The 13764-nt window shown below is 38.1% G+C and overlaps 1 protein-coding gene across 1 annotated transcript in view; it reads right to left on the reverse strand.

Annotated features, from left to right (window-relative positions):
• Positions 1–13764, reverse strand: part of TMC1 (transmembrane channel like 1) — a 139840-nt gene that overhangs the window by 95209 nt on the left and 30867 nt on the right. The window contains exons 3-5 of the mRNA XM_053205273.1: positions 10623–10670; positions 6691–6862; positions 800–802 (exon numbers count right to left, since the gene is read on the reverse strand). Coding sequence (XP_053061248.1) covers positions 800–802; positions 6691–6862; positions 10623–10670 — 223 coding nt within the window. The remainder of the gene's footprint in view (positions 1–799; positions 803–6690; positions 6863–10622; positions 10671–13764) is intronic.

Here is a 13764-nt window from a genome sequence, read left to right on the forward strand (position 1 = left end):
GTCGGCACAGAGCCTGCTTGGGATCCTCTGTCACCCTCTCTCTTTGCTCCTCCCCTGCTTGCATTCTCTTTCTCTCTCTCTCTGTCTCTCTCTCTCAAAAAATAAATAAATAAACATTAAAAAAAAAAAAGTAACAGGGGCGCCTGTGTGGCTTAGTCGGTTAAGCATCCAACTTCAGCTCAGGTCATGATCTTGAGGTTTGTGAGTTCGAGCCCCCATCGGGCTCTGTGCAGACAGCTGAGAGCCTGGAGCCTGCTTGGGGTTCTGTGTCTCCCTCGCTCTCTGCCCCTCCCCCGCTCGTGCGCTGTCTCTCTCTTTCTCTCTCTCAAAAATAAACAAACATTAAAAAAAAATTGTAAAGAGAAACATACTTTTCTGTTGACTATACTCATCATGACTGCACACAGTAAGACCATGGCAGAGCTGCTTTTGAAAGTTCCAGCTGAGGGAGAGGGGGACACAGCCATAGCGTTACAGGCCACCGTACAAAATGACTGTGCACACTCCTTTCTTTCCCACCAACCCAGTTTTTAATCATGTCATGATTACTGAAATAAAAACTCATATTAACTTTCTAAAATAACACTTCCTGTTGACAGCTGGGTTTCTTGACCAATTCAAATGTTTTGCTTAGAATAGTAATTTGGGGTGCCCAGGTGGTTCAGTCAGTTGAGTGTCTGACTCTTGATGACTCTGGTCATGATCCCAGGGTCATGGAATCAAGCTCTGTGTCAGGCTCCGTGCTGAGCATAGAGTCTGCTGGAGGTTCCCTCTCTCTCCCTCTGCCCCTCCCCCGCACTCTCTCTCTCTCAAATATATATTTTTTAACTTTAAAAAGAATAGTAAGAGACCAGTAAGAGTACACTCTAAAATACAACTCTGATTGCCAGTAGGTTGTTTTCGTTTTAATTATTTTTTTGATTATTATATAAAATTTCATGGTGGTTGCAACTCTGACATTTTTACTACATCTATATTCACAGTTTTTGTTTGCTTAATTTGCCAATCAGAATAACAATATGTGTGTTGATTTGTCACAGGAAGAAAATGTATGTTTTAGTAAAACTGATTGTTTTGCTTGTCACATCACTATGTTGAACACCTGAAACTAATGTGACATTGGCTGTCAATTATACTTCAATTGAAAAAAAAGAGACTGTTTTGCTGAATATTACTCAAAAACTTGTTTCCATGTAGACATAGACCAAATCCAAATTTAATAAATATTCAAAATCCATGTAAGGCAAGAATGTGCAATGGGAAAAAGATAATCTCTTCAACAAACGACATTGGGAAAACCGGACAGCTTCATGCAAAAGAATGAAAATGGATGATTTACTTATTTCATACACAAAAATAAACTCAAAATGGATTAAGGACTTGAATATGAGACCTAAAAGCATAAAAACCTAAAAGAGAGCACACGTAGTAATTTCTCTGACATCAGCTGTAGCAACATTTTCTATATATGTCTCTGAGGCAAGGGAAACAAAAGCAGAAATCAACTATTGAGACTACATCAAAATAAAAAGTGTCTGCACAGCAAAGGAAACAATCAACAAAACTAAAAGACAACCTACCCAATGGGAGAAGATATTTGCAAATGACAGAATCTGATAAAGGGTGAGTATGCAAAATATTTAAAGAACTTATACAACTCAACACCAAAAAAACAAATAATCCAATTTAAAAATGGGCAGAAGACATGGAAAAGACATTTCTCCAAAGAAGATAGATATACAGATGTCCAACAGACATGTGAAAAGATGCTCAACATCACTATCATCATGGAAATGCAAATCACAACCACAATGAGATATCACCTCACACCTGTCAGAATGGCTAAAATCAACAGCACAAGAAACAACAAGTGTTGGTGAGGATGTGGAGAAAAAAGAACCATCATGCACTGTTGGTAGGATTGCAAACTAGTGCAGCCACTGTGGGAAACAGTATGGAGGTTCCTCAAAAATTAAAAATAGAATTATCATATGGCCCAGTAATCCCACTACTGGATATTTATCCAAGGAATATAAAAATACCAATTTGAAAAGATGTATGCACCCCCATGTTTATCGCAGCACCGTTTACAATAGCCGAATTATGGAAACAGCCCAAGTGTCTACGGATAGATGAATGGATAAAGAAGATGCAACACGATGGAATATTACTCACCCATAAAAAAGAATGAAATCTTGCCATTCACAACAACATGGATGGATCTAAAGAGTATTATGCTCAGTGAAATGTCAGTCAGAGACAGACAAATACCATAGGATTGCATTCATATGTGGATTTAAGAAACAAAACAAAACAAAAAACCCAGACTCTTAACTACAGAGAACAAACGGATGGTTACCAGTCTGGGGGATGGGTGAAATAGGTGATGGGGGTTAAGAGTAAACTTATCATGATGAGCACTGAGTGTTGAATCACTAGATTGTGTGCCTGAAACTAATGTAACACTGTATGTTAATGAAACTGCAATTAAAATCTTTTTTAAAAAAAGGAAAAAAAATCCATGCAATTCAAAACCATGTTGTTCAAGGGTCAACGGTATCTCCATGTAAGTACCTTAAAGCTTTACATCAATGGATTCCCATTAGGAATCATATCTGAAACAGTATCTTGCTTAATGTAGTATCATCAAAGAATTAAAAAAAAAAAGATCTATTAGGATGTGGATTTACCATGTAACTAAAGTTTATTTCCTTACATGCCAATTTTTAGAAACCACTTAATGGAAATCTTCCTAACACTAATTCTATCCTTTCCTGCTATCTTAAATCTAGTTCTTTATGCATTTAAATTCTATGATTCCTTAAAAACTTATGTCAAATCTCTTCAACCCTTTTCTGATTATCCATATATATTATCCCATATAATAAATAGATTTGTCCTTTCCAAAACTCCAAACAACCTTGTTCTTCTCCGACACATTTATACTGTCTTATTTCACAATGATTTGGGTCCAAGTAACCCCTCCCTTACGCTATTATGAACTTCGGGAGAATACATCAATTGCATATTCATATCCATGTCTTCCAAAAAAATTAGCAAATTAGCTTCCACAGCAGTGGAGCTGGATAAATATTAATTAAATAAATGTTTACGTACAGAATTTTTCTGGATGACAGGGTTATCATCATAAATCCACTGCTCAAAGTCCACTAAAATTGAACAATGTCCTCCAAGATTAGTATGGTATGGAAAGATAAGAATAAATTCTTACACTAAATAACCCCAGACCGGTATATTTTTAAAGTCTTTTTTGTTAATTGTTGATTGCTCCAGACGGATTGTGTTGTGCTACCAGGAATGGTTCTTCAATAAGTTATCTTCAAACAGGCAGGTAATTATAATATTACTTTCACCAGCATATAAGGGAACTGTTTTCCTAAGAATCACTCAAAGAAAGTGCTAATCATATTAAAAGAATATCGCAGAGGTTTGCTTCATCTTCTAAACTGTAGGGCTAATCTGTGCAAGAATGGCTTTCTATCTTCAGTTTGATTTATTTAAACAACAGTTGTTAGGGTGAAAAAAGGCATAATGTGCTGAATTTCTCACTGCTATGAACATATTTCTTACACTTAAAACTGGGTCAGGAAAAGCCTGTCATATTATTAGAAATCCTCCAAAATGTCTAACGAGGCAGTATTTTTTCACTGTCTCCAAAGATAGTTAGCATTGCAACCTGGGTTTTAGTTGGCTTCAAATGTTTTGTTAGTGCAGGGGAAATTCCCTAAGGTGTTTCACTTGAACATTTAAATTTTAAAAGACCATAAATCAGTTAATCTAAATAAACATGCCCTGATTTGCCTACAAATCTTTCTCGCAATTATTTGCCTACAGATCTTTCTCACAATATATTTGCTGATATATTTTCTTTAGAAAAAAAACAAATGCTTGGTGGGGAGCCTAGATGGCTCAGTCGGTTGAGCATCTGACTTAGGCTCAGGTCATGATCTTGCAGTCTGTGAGCTCAAGCCCCGCATCAGACTCTGTGCTGACAGGTCAGAGCCTGGAGCCTGCTTCGGATTCTGTGTCTCCCTCTCTCTCTGCCCCTCCCTCACTCATGCTCGCTTTCTCTCTCTCTCTCTCTGTCAAAAATAAATAAACATTAAAATTTTTTTTTAATGTCTTCAAAATGAACAACAGAAAATGAACCTTCATATTGGGATTGGAACCATCAATCACCAGAAATAATTTATGATACTATTTAGACGAGTTGCCCAAATTATGGAAGTAATCATGTAATTTGAAAAACCTTTGGAGACAAAGCTCACTGTAGCCAGGTTTGGCTGTTTGGAGGAGTGAGGAGAAAGGGGGGCAGGGCTACCCTTGGGCCTCTGAGAATCAGGGTGAGACTGGTACCAGCTAAGGACAGACACTGTCACAGGGACAACTTTCCTTCAGGCAATAGGGGCCAAGACCCACTGATTTATATGGTCCGATTTCTAGGAGTTAGTTGAGCAGTTAACATGTGGGCCTTAAGCAGACCGAGAGAGCACAGAACTTTTCTTTTTCTTTTTTATTTTTTTTAACGTTTATTTATTTTTGAGAGAGAGAGAGAGAGAGAGAGAGAGAGAGAGAGTGTGTGTGTGTGTGTTCAGGGGAGGGGCACAGAGAGAGAGACAGAAGGAGAGAGCGAGAATCCCAAGCAAGCTCTGAACTGTCAGCACAGAGCCCAACGCGGGGCTCAAACTCACAAACCACAAGATCATGACCTGAGCCGAAGTCGGACACCTAACTGACTGAGCCACCAAGGCGCAACCTCCAGCCCCTAATTCACCTTTTTGAAAGGACCTCTCTGAGGCACAAGTGGAGAAGAATAGCAAATTCTAGAACACAGCCTATATCATGCATGCATCTATTGTTGAAATCTCACTATCAGAAAACGCAAGCTTTGCTAATAGGAAATATTACTGCATCATAGTAGTGATGACAATAAGGACATAGAGCTTAAATGTATGAGATGAGGTGGCTCATTTAGGTTAAGTGACCAAGTCTTGATTTGGGCTCAGGTCATGATCACATGCTAACAACATGGAACCTGCTTGGGATTCTCTCTCTTTGCCCTTCACATGCTTGTAAGTGTTCTCTCTCTCTCTCTCTCTCTCTCAAAATAAATAAATAAACTTTACAAAAATTTTAATTAAAAAAAATGAGATATTTTGTTTTCGAAAGTAAAAAGCATAAAAAGAAAATAGAAAAAAGAATACCAGAGGCAAAATTTTTAAAAAGGTGATGTCTTGATATTCAAAGATGGAAAAAAGGAGTTTGGGGAGGAGGAGAAAAAGAAAGAAGGGGAGGGAGATTTCAAAACTGAAATCAACAAAAATATGATGAAGAAGTAGGTGGGGTTAGTCTTTCATTTTAAAAGGAACCATCAGCTATCAATGCTAAGCTTCTTTACCTGCCAAAATTTCCATACAATTGTATTTAATTACAATTATTTACGAAAAGGAAAGTAATAGCTAGTTGTTGAACACTGGAATGTATCATTTGGGGAGGACATCTTAGAAAATTCCTCTTCATCTAAAGTCCTAAGAGTGTTTTGGAGGAAATCGTATCACCTTGTAGTGGTTCCCATGACCCTACTACCTGAGAGGGGCAGAGTAGCTGCTCTCTTAAAGCCTTCCCAAAGGGTCAAGGTTTTCTATTATCAGATGTGTATTACACACACGCTTTTCCTACCAGCCCGCCATCTGCAAATTTCCAGAAGGCAAAGACTCGAAAACCATTTCATTAGATTTTACCTAACTAGCATTTAACAAACCATTCTATATAAAGTCAGTGCTCAGTGAAATGTTCACCTGGTGGAAATGGTAGGTGCAGGGTTGTGTTAAAAAGGAAATGACAGCCCCAATGCTCTTCTGTAAAAGAAGAGATGCTTAGTATTTTAGGCTTTGAGGGTTACATACAGTTCTGTCCCATATTCGTCTTTGGTTTTGCTTGTTTGTTTGTTAATCAACAACCCTTTAAAACTCTAAGAACCACTCTTAGCTCTTGGGCTGGAATTAGCCATATTTGGTCAACCCCGGCTCCCTAAGCTAAAGTGATTTGGGCTCACTGTTTAGGAATTTTCCACTTAACTTTGATAACAATATAGGTCATTAATGGGATAACTTCAAAATACCTAAATGAACTATTAATATTAATTAATAGCAATATCAATATTAATTAATGAACTATATTAATAGCCATGACAATTTAGATGTCTCATTAGGAAATTTCTCTTAGCCCATTCTTAATACATATATTCGTTTTTAAATTCTATTTAAATTGTAAAATACATTTAACTAAGTGGAGTAAAAAATGGCAGCATTGGATTAAGCCTGTGTTTATTGTTTTTAAGTTTATTTATTTTTGAGAGAGACAGAGGCAGTGCGAGTGGGAGAGGGGCAGATAGACAGGGAGGGCTCCGTGCTGCCAGTGCAGAGCCAGACGTGGGGTTCGAACTTATAAAACCACAAGATCATGACCTGAGCCAAAACCAAGAGTCAGTCACTTGAGGGACTGAGCCACGTAGGGGCCGCCAAGCTGTCTTTCTAAAAGTAGTTTTTAATTACCAGTTTTAAGGCCACAGAGAGCCTAAAGGGTGGGGGAGTGGGGGGGGGGTCCTCTTTCAGAGTCAAGTACTTTTGAAGGAGTCACAGTTTCAGTTACAGATCAGAGCGAACTTACGCCCCCCTCTTCAGCCTCCTCCTTCTCTCCTTCTCTCTGGCCTTCCTTGTTTCTTCATCCTCTGGTTCAGGTTCTGGGTCATCCTCATGGATAACATCTCTTTTTCGTTTCCTCTTTGGTCTCAAGCTCTCTCTTCGAGGTAATTTATCTTCCTCCTCCTCTTCCTCTTCGCCTAAACATAGCCGTGAATGCTTCAGTGAACAATATCAAAAAGCTCTCTCTCCCACTACCAAATGTATGCTTACCATTGTCACACGTGAGATCATAATTCAGCAAGTCTCCACACCATAAGATGCACTGTGCCATTTATGTATTCCATAACTTGTTTTTCAAATACATTCATCTAGATTTTCATTCCTTTTGTGGTTCATCTACTCACATATGTGAATGTGGATCCCCAAATTGTAATAATCCTCAGAATTCCAATCTTCATTTAATGTCATAAATGTCATACCATGACCTCTCAAACAAGTATAGAGGTTACTGATATAACACATAAGGGTTAAGTGATTAACCACTATATGTTTACTACTACTTCTGTTTTGGAACAAAGGACCGGAAGAACAAGGAAATGCAATAAACTAGAATAATTTTGAAGAAACTAATTCGGTCCCTGAGATGTCTCCTAACTCAAATTCTCTTTATTCCTGATTCCAAATTTTTTCTTCTTTTTCCTAAATATTTTTCCCTTTCTTAAATGAAATTGATACTAAATATATTTATTTACATAAATAGTTGCTTGACCATAGTATCTTTATGAATAGAAATAACTTATAATTTTAATGTAAAACTGAGAGAAATGACATTCTTTTATTTTATTTTATTTTATTTTATTTCATTTTATTATTTTACTTTATTCATCAACTAACAATACTTCCTATGTCCATAGCTTCACTGGAATCTTCCAGGTAAAGAGTAAAGAATCCAGTTCCTTCCTTCACAGTTTATAACACACAATCTTACTTCTCTTTCATTTTTGTCACTTCTTAACTTCTGATATTTAGATTCAACCATCAAAAAAGTCAAATATTACTCATAGTTATCACCATCCTCTTTAAATTTTTTTAATGTTTATTTATTATTGAGAGACAAAGAGAGACAGAGCATGAGCATGGGAGGGGCAGAGAGAGGGGGGAGACACAGAATCGGAAGCAGGCTCCAGGCTCTGAGCTGTCAGCACAGAGCCCGATGTGGGGCTCAAACTCACAAACCGTGAGATCATGACCTGAGCCGGAGTTGGACGCTTAACCGACTGAGCCACCCAGGTGCCCCTTTATCACCATCCTCTTAAATATAAGTACTATAAAGAAAAAGTTGTCTTCAATGGAAAACTATAAATTGTCTGCAGTGTATCCTTTTGTGTTATTTGATTCTGATTCCATGGGAGCGATTTTGTACTTTTGAAAGTTCTAGATCACTGCATAGTGATATAAATATGTGATATATAGCAAAATAATAGCATAGTGATATATAGCAAAATAATCCTTGTCCATAAACATGTACATGAACTCTGTTCAGTGGAGACACAATCCTTCCTCACCAGAAAAAAAAAGAAAAAACTCCAACAAAACAGTGGTGCCTCCGTATGCAAATCATTTCAATAAACCTGACCTATAGATGTATCTGTTCTTTAAATTTTCCTTTGAACTGGTCATAACAGCTCACTAGGGTTCTGATTCGTTAATGAAATACGTTCATTATGCCAATTATCTTTTAACATTACTTGCCAAAACTTTTTTTATTGATATTTCAAGTATGAGGCCTAAATATTACCTTTATTACTAAAGTTTGGCTAGCAGAGAAAAACAGGAGGTTAACTGTTCAAACTAAGCTTTGAGAACTATACACTGTCATCAAAACCAAGAATGGTTTTTCCATTTGTTAAATATGCGGCAGATGTTGTATGTTACTTGAATCCCATTCTGACATTCTGAAAATCTGCCCAGTCTTTATTAGTCACATTAGTCACTAATTATAGAAGGGACAAGACCTTGATAGGGATTGAGAAACAATTTTCCCACAAATAACTCAAGAAGTCAAGCAGCCACTTAGTACTCTGCATGATAGTATATTTTGTATTAAGACTACCATATTAAACTCGCAGCTTTACCATGGACAAAAAGTGTTTTATTGGAATTCTCTTGTACCATGTCGGAACAGAAAGACTGCCTCTGGTGCCTTAACTTGTTTCCAAATATTCCAATTCTAAGAAAAAAAAAATCAGTATTTTACAGTTGCCTCCTAACTGTAGATTTGCCTTCAATCTTACCATTTGAAATGGGCTCCACTCAGGACGGAAGCATAGCAGAATATACTACCTACTACCTCAAAATATGACTGTAGGAGTTAAGGATACGCCACTCCAAACTATGCCACTTTGGTATATTGATTGTTTGGGGCTGTAGACACTTGAAAAACAGCAAATTCAGTGACAGGTTTTTTTGTTTTGTGGTTTGTTTGTTTGTTTTTTTCTGAACTCCCCTCATCTGCCCAAACACAGACACTTCAAAAGGAACTCATTGTCATAAATCCCCTCACCAAGAATTTCACCCTTAGGGAAGATTGACTCTTCCCACAAAGGAAGATGCTAGAAGTCAATACCACACCCAGACAAACTTGGTCACAAACTATCAAACTTCCCATCTTTTTCTAAAGGCCCACTCATCTTTCTTTCAAATTATTTATTCTCTCCTGAAAGGCTTATATCTCTATCTTTTTTTTTTTCCTTATTAGGATGGTATTTGAGTCTAAATTCTAAGCCACCTCAGAATGTTACATATTACCTGAGTATCTCTCATGTACACATGAGGCATACATACTAATGAATTTCTGTATGTTTTTTCTCTTGTTAAACTGTCTTCTAGGGGTCTCAGCTAAGAACTCAGAAGCCTAGAGGGAAAATTCTTTTTCCTCCGCTACAGTACGAACGCCATGACTTGCAGGATCTGTATGAGACTGAGCTGTTTGCATGTAGAATGCACTGACTGACTCAAAACACCTGGCATCGTGAACATGCCCTGGCTGCCATATTGCATTCAGGTTATTAACTTGATTGTATTGATGAATCCTCTAATTGAACTTTTCTTGAGCTACGGCTCTTTCTTTCAGTTTGAGTACATTCAAAGCTTTTGCTTATATAATGATCTTTCTCATGCTCCAGTCCATGAGGGGTCTGCCTGCAAGGGATCACAACCCAAACTCTTGAGCTGAACCTACACAGGTTAAAAACGGAGCAATTCTGATGAAATACCCATGAATTCAGTACAAAATAATGTGCTTATTCGTTTTAATTCAACCACCTGATCAATTCAGTCAAAATGGCCAATCTATTCTATTATAATAGACTCAGCCCTAGAGAAGAGCTTTTAGGACAAATGCCTTAATAGAGAAAACAGTAGAGAAATTTTAAAAAGCAAATTTTGGGAGCACCTGGGTGGCTTAGTCGGTTGGGCATCTGATTCTTGATTTCAGCTCAAGTCATGATCCCAGCCAGGGTCGTGGGATCAAGCCCCCCGTCTGGCTCAAGGATGAGTGTGGATCCTGCTTGGGATTCTCTCTCTCTCTCTCTCTCTCTCTCTCTCTCTCTTTCTGTCCCTCTGCCCCTCTCCCTCCTTTGTGCTCTGTCTCCAAAATTTAAAAAAAAAAAAAGGGGGATGGGGATAAAAAAGGAAATTTTTGTGGACTATCATCTATTGGATCATGAGTAATTTACACATTTGGTAAAATGTATGTGGGCCAATTAAATGGAATCTAGAGTGGAGATCCTATTTGCTGGACTTGATCTCTTTTGTGAGACCATCAAAAATCACCCACATAGGTGGTAGCCTGTGCTCACATGCGGCAGCATGATCCCGCAAGATAAGACGACAAGTCCTCTGAATTCACTGCCATTCCCCAGGAAACACATTCCATGCGGGTCCATTCTCACTTACTTGAGCTTTCCTCGGTGTCATCTTCTTTTTCCTCCACTTGAATTTGTACTGTTAAAGAAACGAAAAATACGGCAATTCTTTAAATGACAGTACAACCGTTAGTAATGGGCTTTTATGATTATTTTCATCATAAGGTTTTCTGTGCAGTTAATAAAAGCATTTTTCAATGAGCTTGTCAAAAAGAGCATTGTTCGTTAAAGATATACCGCTACCGTATCTTACACAGTGTTGTGCAAAGACTTCTCTGCTTCACTGTCTTCGAAGATTTGCAAAACACATCAATTATAAGCCTGTCAGCTCCATTGAAAATAACTGCTACCAAAATAAATTCTGCACTGCGGTGAGTAGTCTTGGGGTTTGGTGGATTATTTCATTCTATGATAAACTGACTTGTTAATAAAGCTATATCCGCATGCACAAACACTTTGGTTATTAGAACCAAAGGAATGTATTAAAACCGAGAACAGTTCATTCTGAGCAGCTACCAGTGTCCAAGAGCCTTTCAAAAAATGTCACAAGGCTGATATTTCCTATTTCAATTATTTCTGTAGGTTGTATACGGACACAGCCTAAATTTTCCAATGTATGATTTACCTTGACAGTGTGGGGACAGGTAATTTTCCAGTTCTTTCCAAGACAAAGAACATCTCTTCTGTGTATTCCTCACCTTATACTCAGAAAGCACCTTGCTTTCAGTTTTGCTCTATTTTTGTAAAGACATATAGAGCTTTCATAAGAATTTTAATTGACCAATAACATGTGAAAATATATTCATTGGCAGATGTTTTTCCACTTGTCATCTACGGTCCATTCATCACAGATTTCAGCAGACGCAAAGCTGTGCAACTTGCCCAGGTAAAAATTAGAGTTGACTATTTTTTTTAAAGCCGTAGCCTCGTAACTTGCTTATAAAATATTAATTGTATCATATTTTCATTTAAGTTGGATGAGCATCAGTCTGAAAAAGCAAAGATGACAAAACGACGTTGCTGTGAACAGAGGAAACAACCTTCGTTTTGTTTCTGCTCGCACACCGTCAAAGGTTATTTTTCAGAACTTGACAGGCATACTGAAAACGGAACAGTTGCCAAGAGTTTCAATCCCATTCACAAAGAAGATTATTGTGAAAGCCCATTTTGCCTTTAAACAGCATCTGCATAAAAATTTTTAGGATATGCAAAAACGTTATCACTCAATGTCAGCCGCGGAATGTGAAAATAAGTCTGCTTTTGTTCAGAGTGGACATATGCCTTCTGTTACTGGCTGTAACTGGATCTTCACGGAACAAAGATCTTTATGTCACCACTGAGAGTCCGCCAATAGTGAAGGCAGACACTTCTAAGAAGATATTTTACGTTTAACAATCGGTCTTGGTCTTTTGTTTGTAATTAATGCTGCCATCAAGCTTCTCCGGTCAAGGAAGAATTCCCCAGGAAGGAATTTGAATGATATAAGCTTAGCTTTGGAGCAGAGTCAGCTCCGTGTGTATATAAAAACTGCTAAGGATAAATAGCAAAGACGGATATACAGCCTGTTCTGCAACCTTATAGCCAAAGCAAAATTCACACAAAATATTACACTGATTTGTAATAATCAACTCACTAGCCGTGATTAAATGAAACAGAAGAAACACCAAATGGACAAAAATATAAGCAAATCTTTAGGAAGGATCATATATTAAATAAAAACAGCAGAATGAAATGTCCCACGCCAAGGAGATGAGCAATGAATCAATCTCCTCTGATAACCAGGGGAAGGGAAAAAACAGGGCTGGAGTCACGGATCATCTTCTCAAGTACAGGAAGGATAGTAACAAATGGCTATTAAATAAAACCTAAGAATCCATCAGAGGAGACATCCCTGTGGTTTCAAGTAAAGAACTAAAAAAGAGCTATGGTTTCTAAGTGACGTAATGGAGAGTACTGCAGAAATAGCCCTGTCCCTCCTCATGAGGTGACTCTCCAACAGTAATATCATCTGTGTGTAATCATCTGCACCTTCTCACCAGGTGCCTTCTTTGCTCAACAGCGTTTCTTTGGCAGTTGAGTCCGGGACAATGAAACAGTTGTTTGTATAGTTGTTCTGATAATAATTGATGGGTTCTGGATTTGAACCAACAGCAAAAGCATCATCAGCATCAAGAACTAAACAACAGCACCGTGACCAAATTTAAGACTCCTTCCAGGGCCTCAGACCGAGCTTGATTTTAATGGGACATTATTTGGTCTGAAAAACAACTGCCAATGGTGGTCTGCATCTCCTGCAACTCCAACCAAGGCTGAAGAAGCAAGACAAGAAACCCCTCCAAGACAAAAAGCTTGTGCAAAAGAATTACTCAGAACACTTAAATGGGAGCTACAGAATGTCATTCTCTCCTCAGACAATTTTTGGCATGGCCTGTTGCCATCCCTTCTCTCAGCAATCACCAGTAGCTTATTCCCAATCATATGACCCCCCTCAGGCTTTGCTGCTTCCCAAAGCCTATTGATTATGTACTTTAAAAATAACCTGTCTCCTGGGGAGTGATGGGAGGGCAGTGAAAGGAGGGGAGGGGGGGTCCTGTCAAAATGTTGAAGGCCAGCAAGGAAAATTTCCCTGAAGTATGCTATTTAAGAGAGGAATATGCATTCGGAGCAGATGAATGCCTAGGCAACCCAGATCTTCATTTCATGCAAATAGACCCAGCAATTAAAAACAGTAAAAGGAAACAACAGCAAAATGTCACATTTTAGAGGCATTGGAATCGTTCAGAGAAGTGGATGCTGTTCCAGACTTTCTTTTTTAATCTATAGCCCTGAAAGTAGTTTATGGTTCACAGTAACCAAGGGGCCAGAAAAGTTAAGTGGTATTACCTCTTGCTCGACGCCACATTTGGCTCTTGAAGGGATGTTTGTAGCACTAGGTTATTACTCTGGAAACTGAAAGCTTGTTTGTCCAATTAGCAATTATCGTCCACTCACAAGGGAGTACAGAGCAAAATGCTCAGGGAGGGAGTCTGTAGAGCGCAGAAGAAAATACCACTGCCTTTAAGGAGTCTTGCTATTTTATGCAACAGAACGACTTTCTAAAGGAGATCCAAGATTAGGTACCAGCATCTTATCCAGCTTACTTGCATGCAATGTATTTGTTATGTTTCTTAGGC

The sequence above is a fragment of the Acinonyx jubatus genome, chromosome D4 (genome assembly GCF_027475565.1).
Source record: "Acinonyx jubatus isolate Ajub_Pintada_27869175 chromosome D4, VMU_Ajub_asm_v1.0, whole genome shotgun sequence".
Lineage (NCBI taxonomy): Eukaryota > Metazoa > Chordata > Mammalia > Carnivora > Felidae > Acinonyx > Acinonyx jubatus.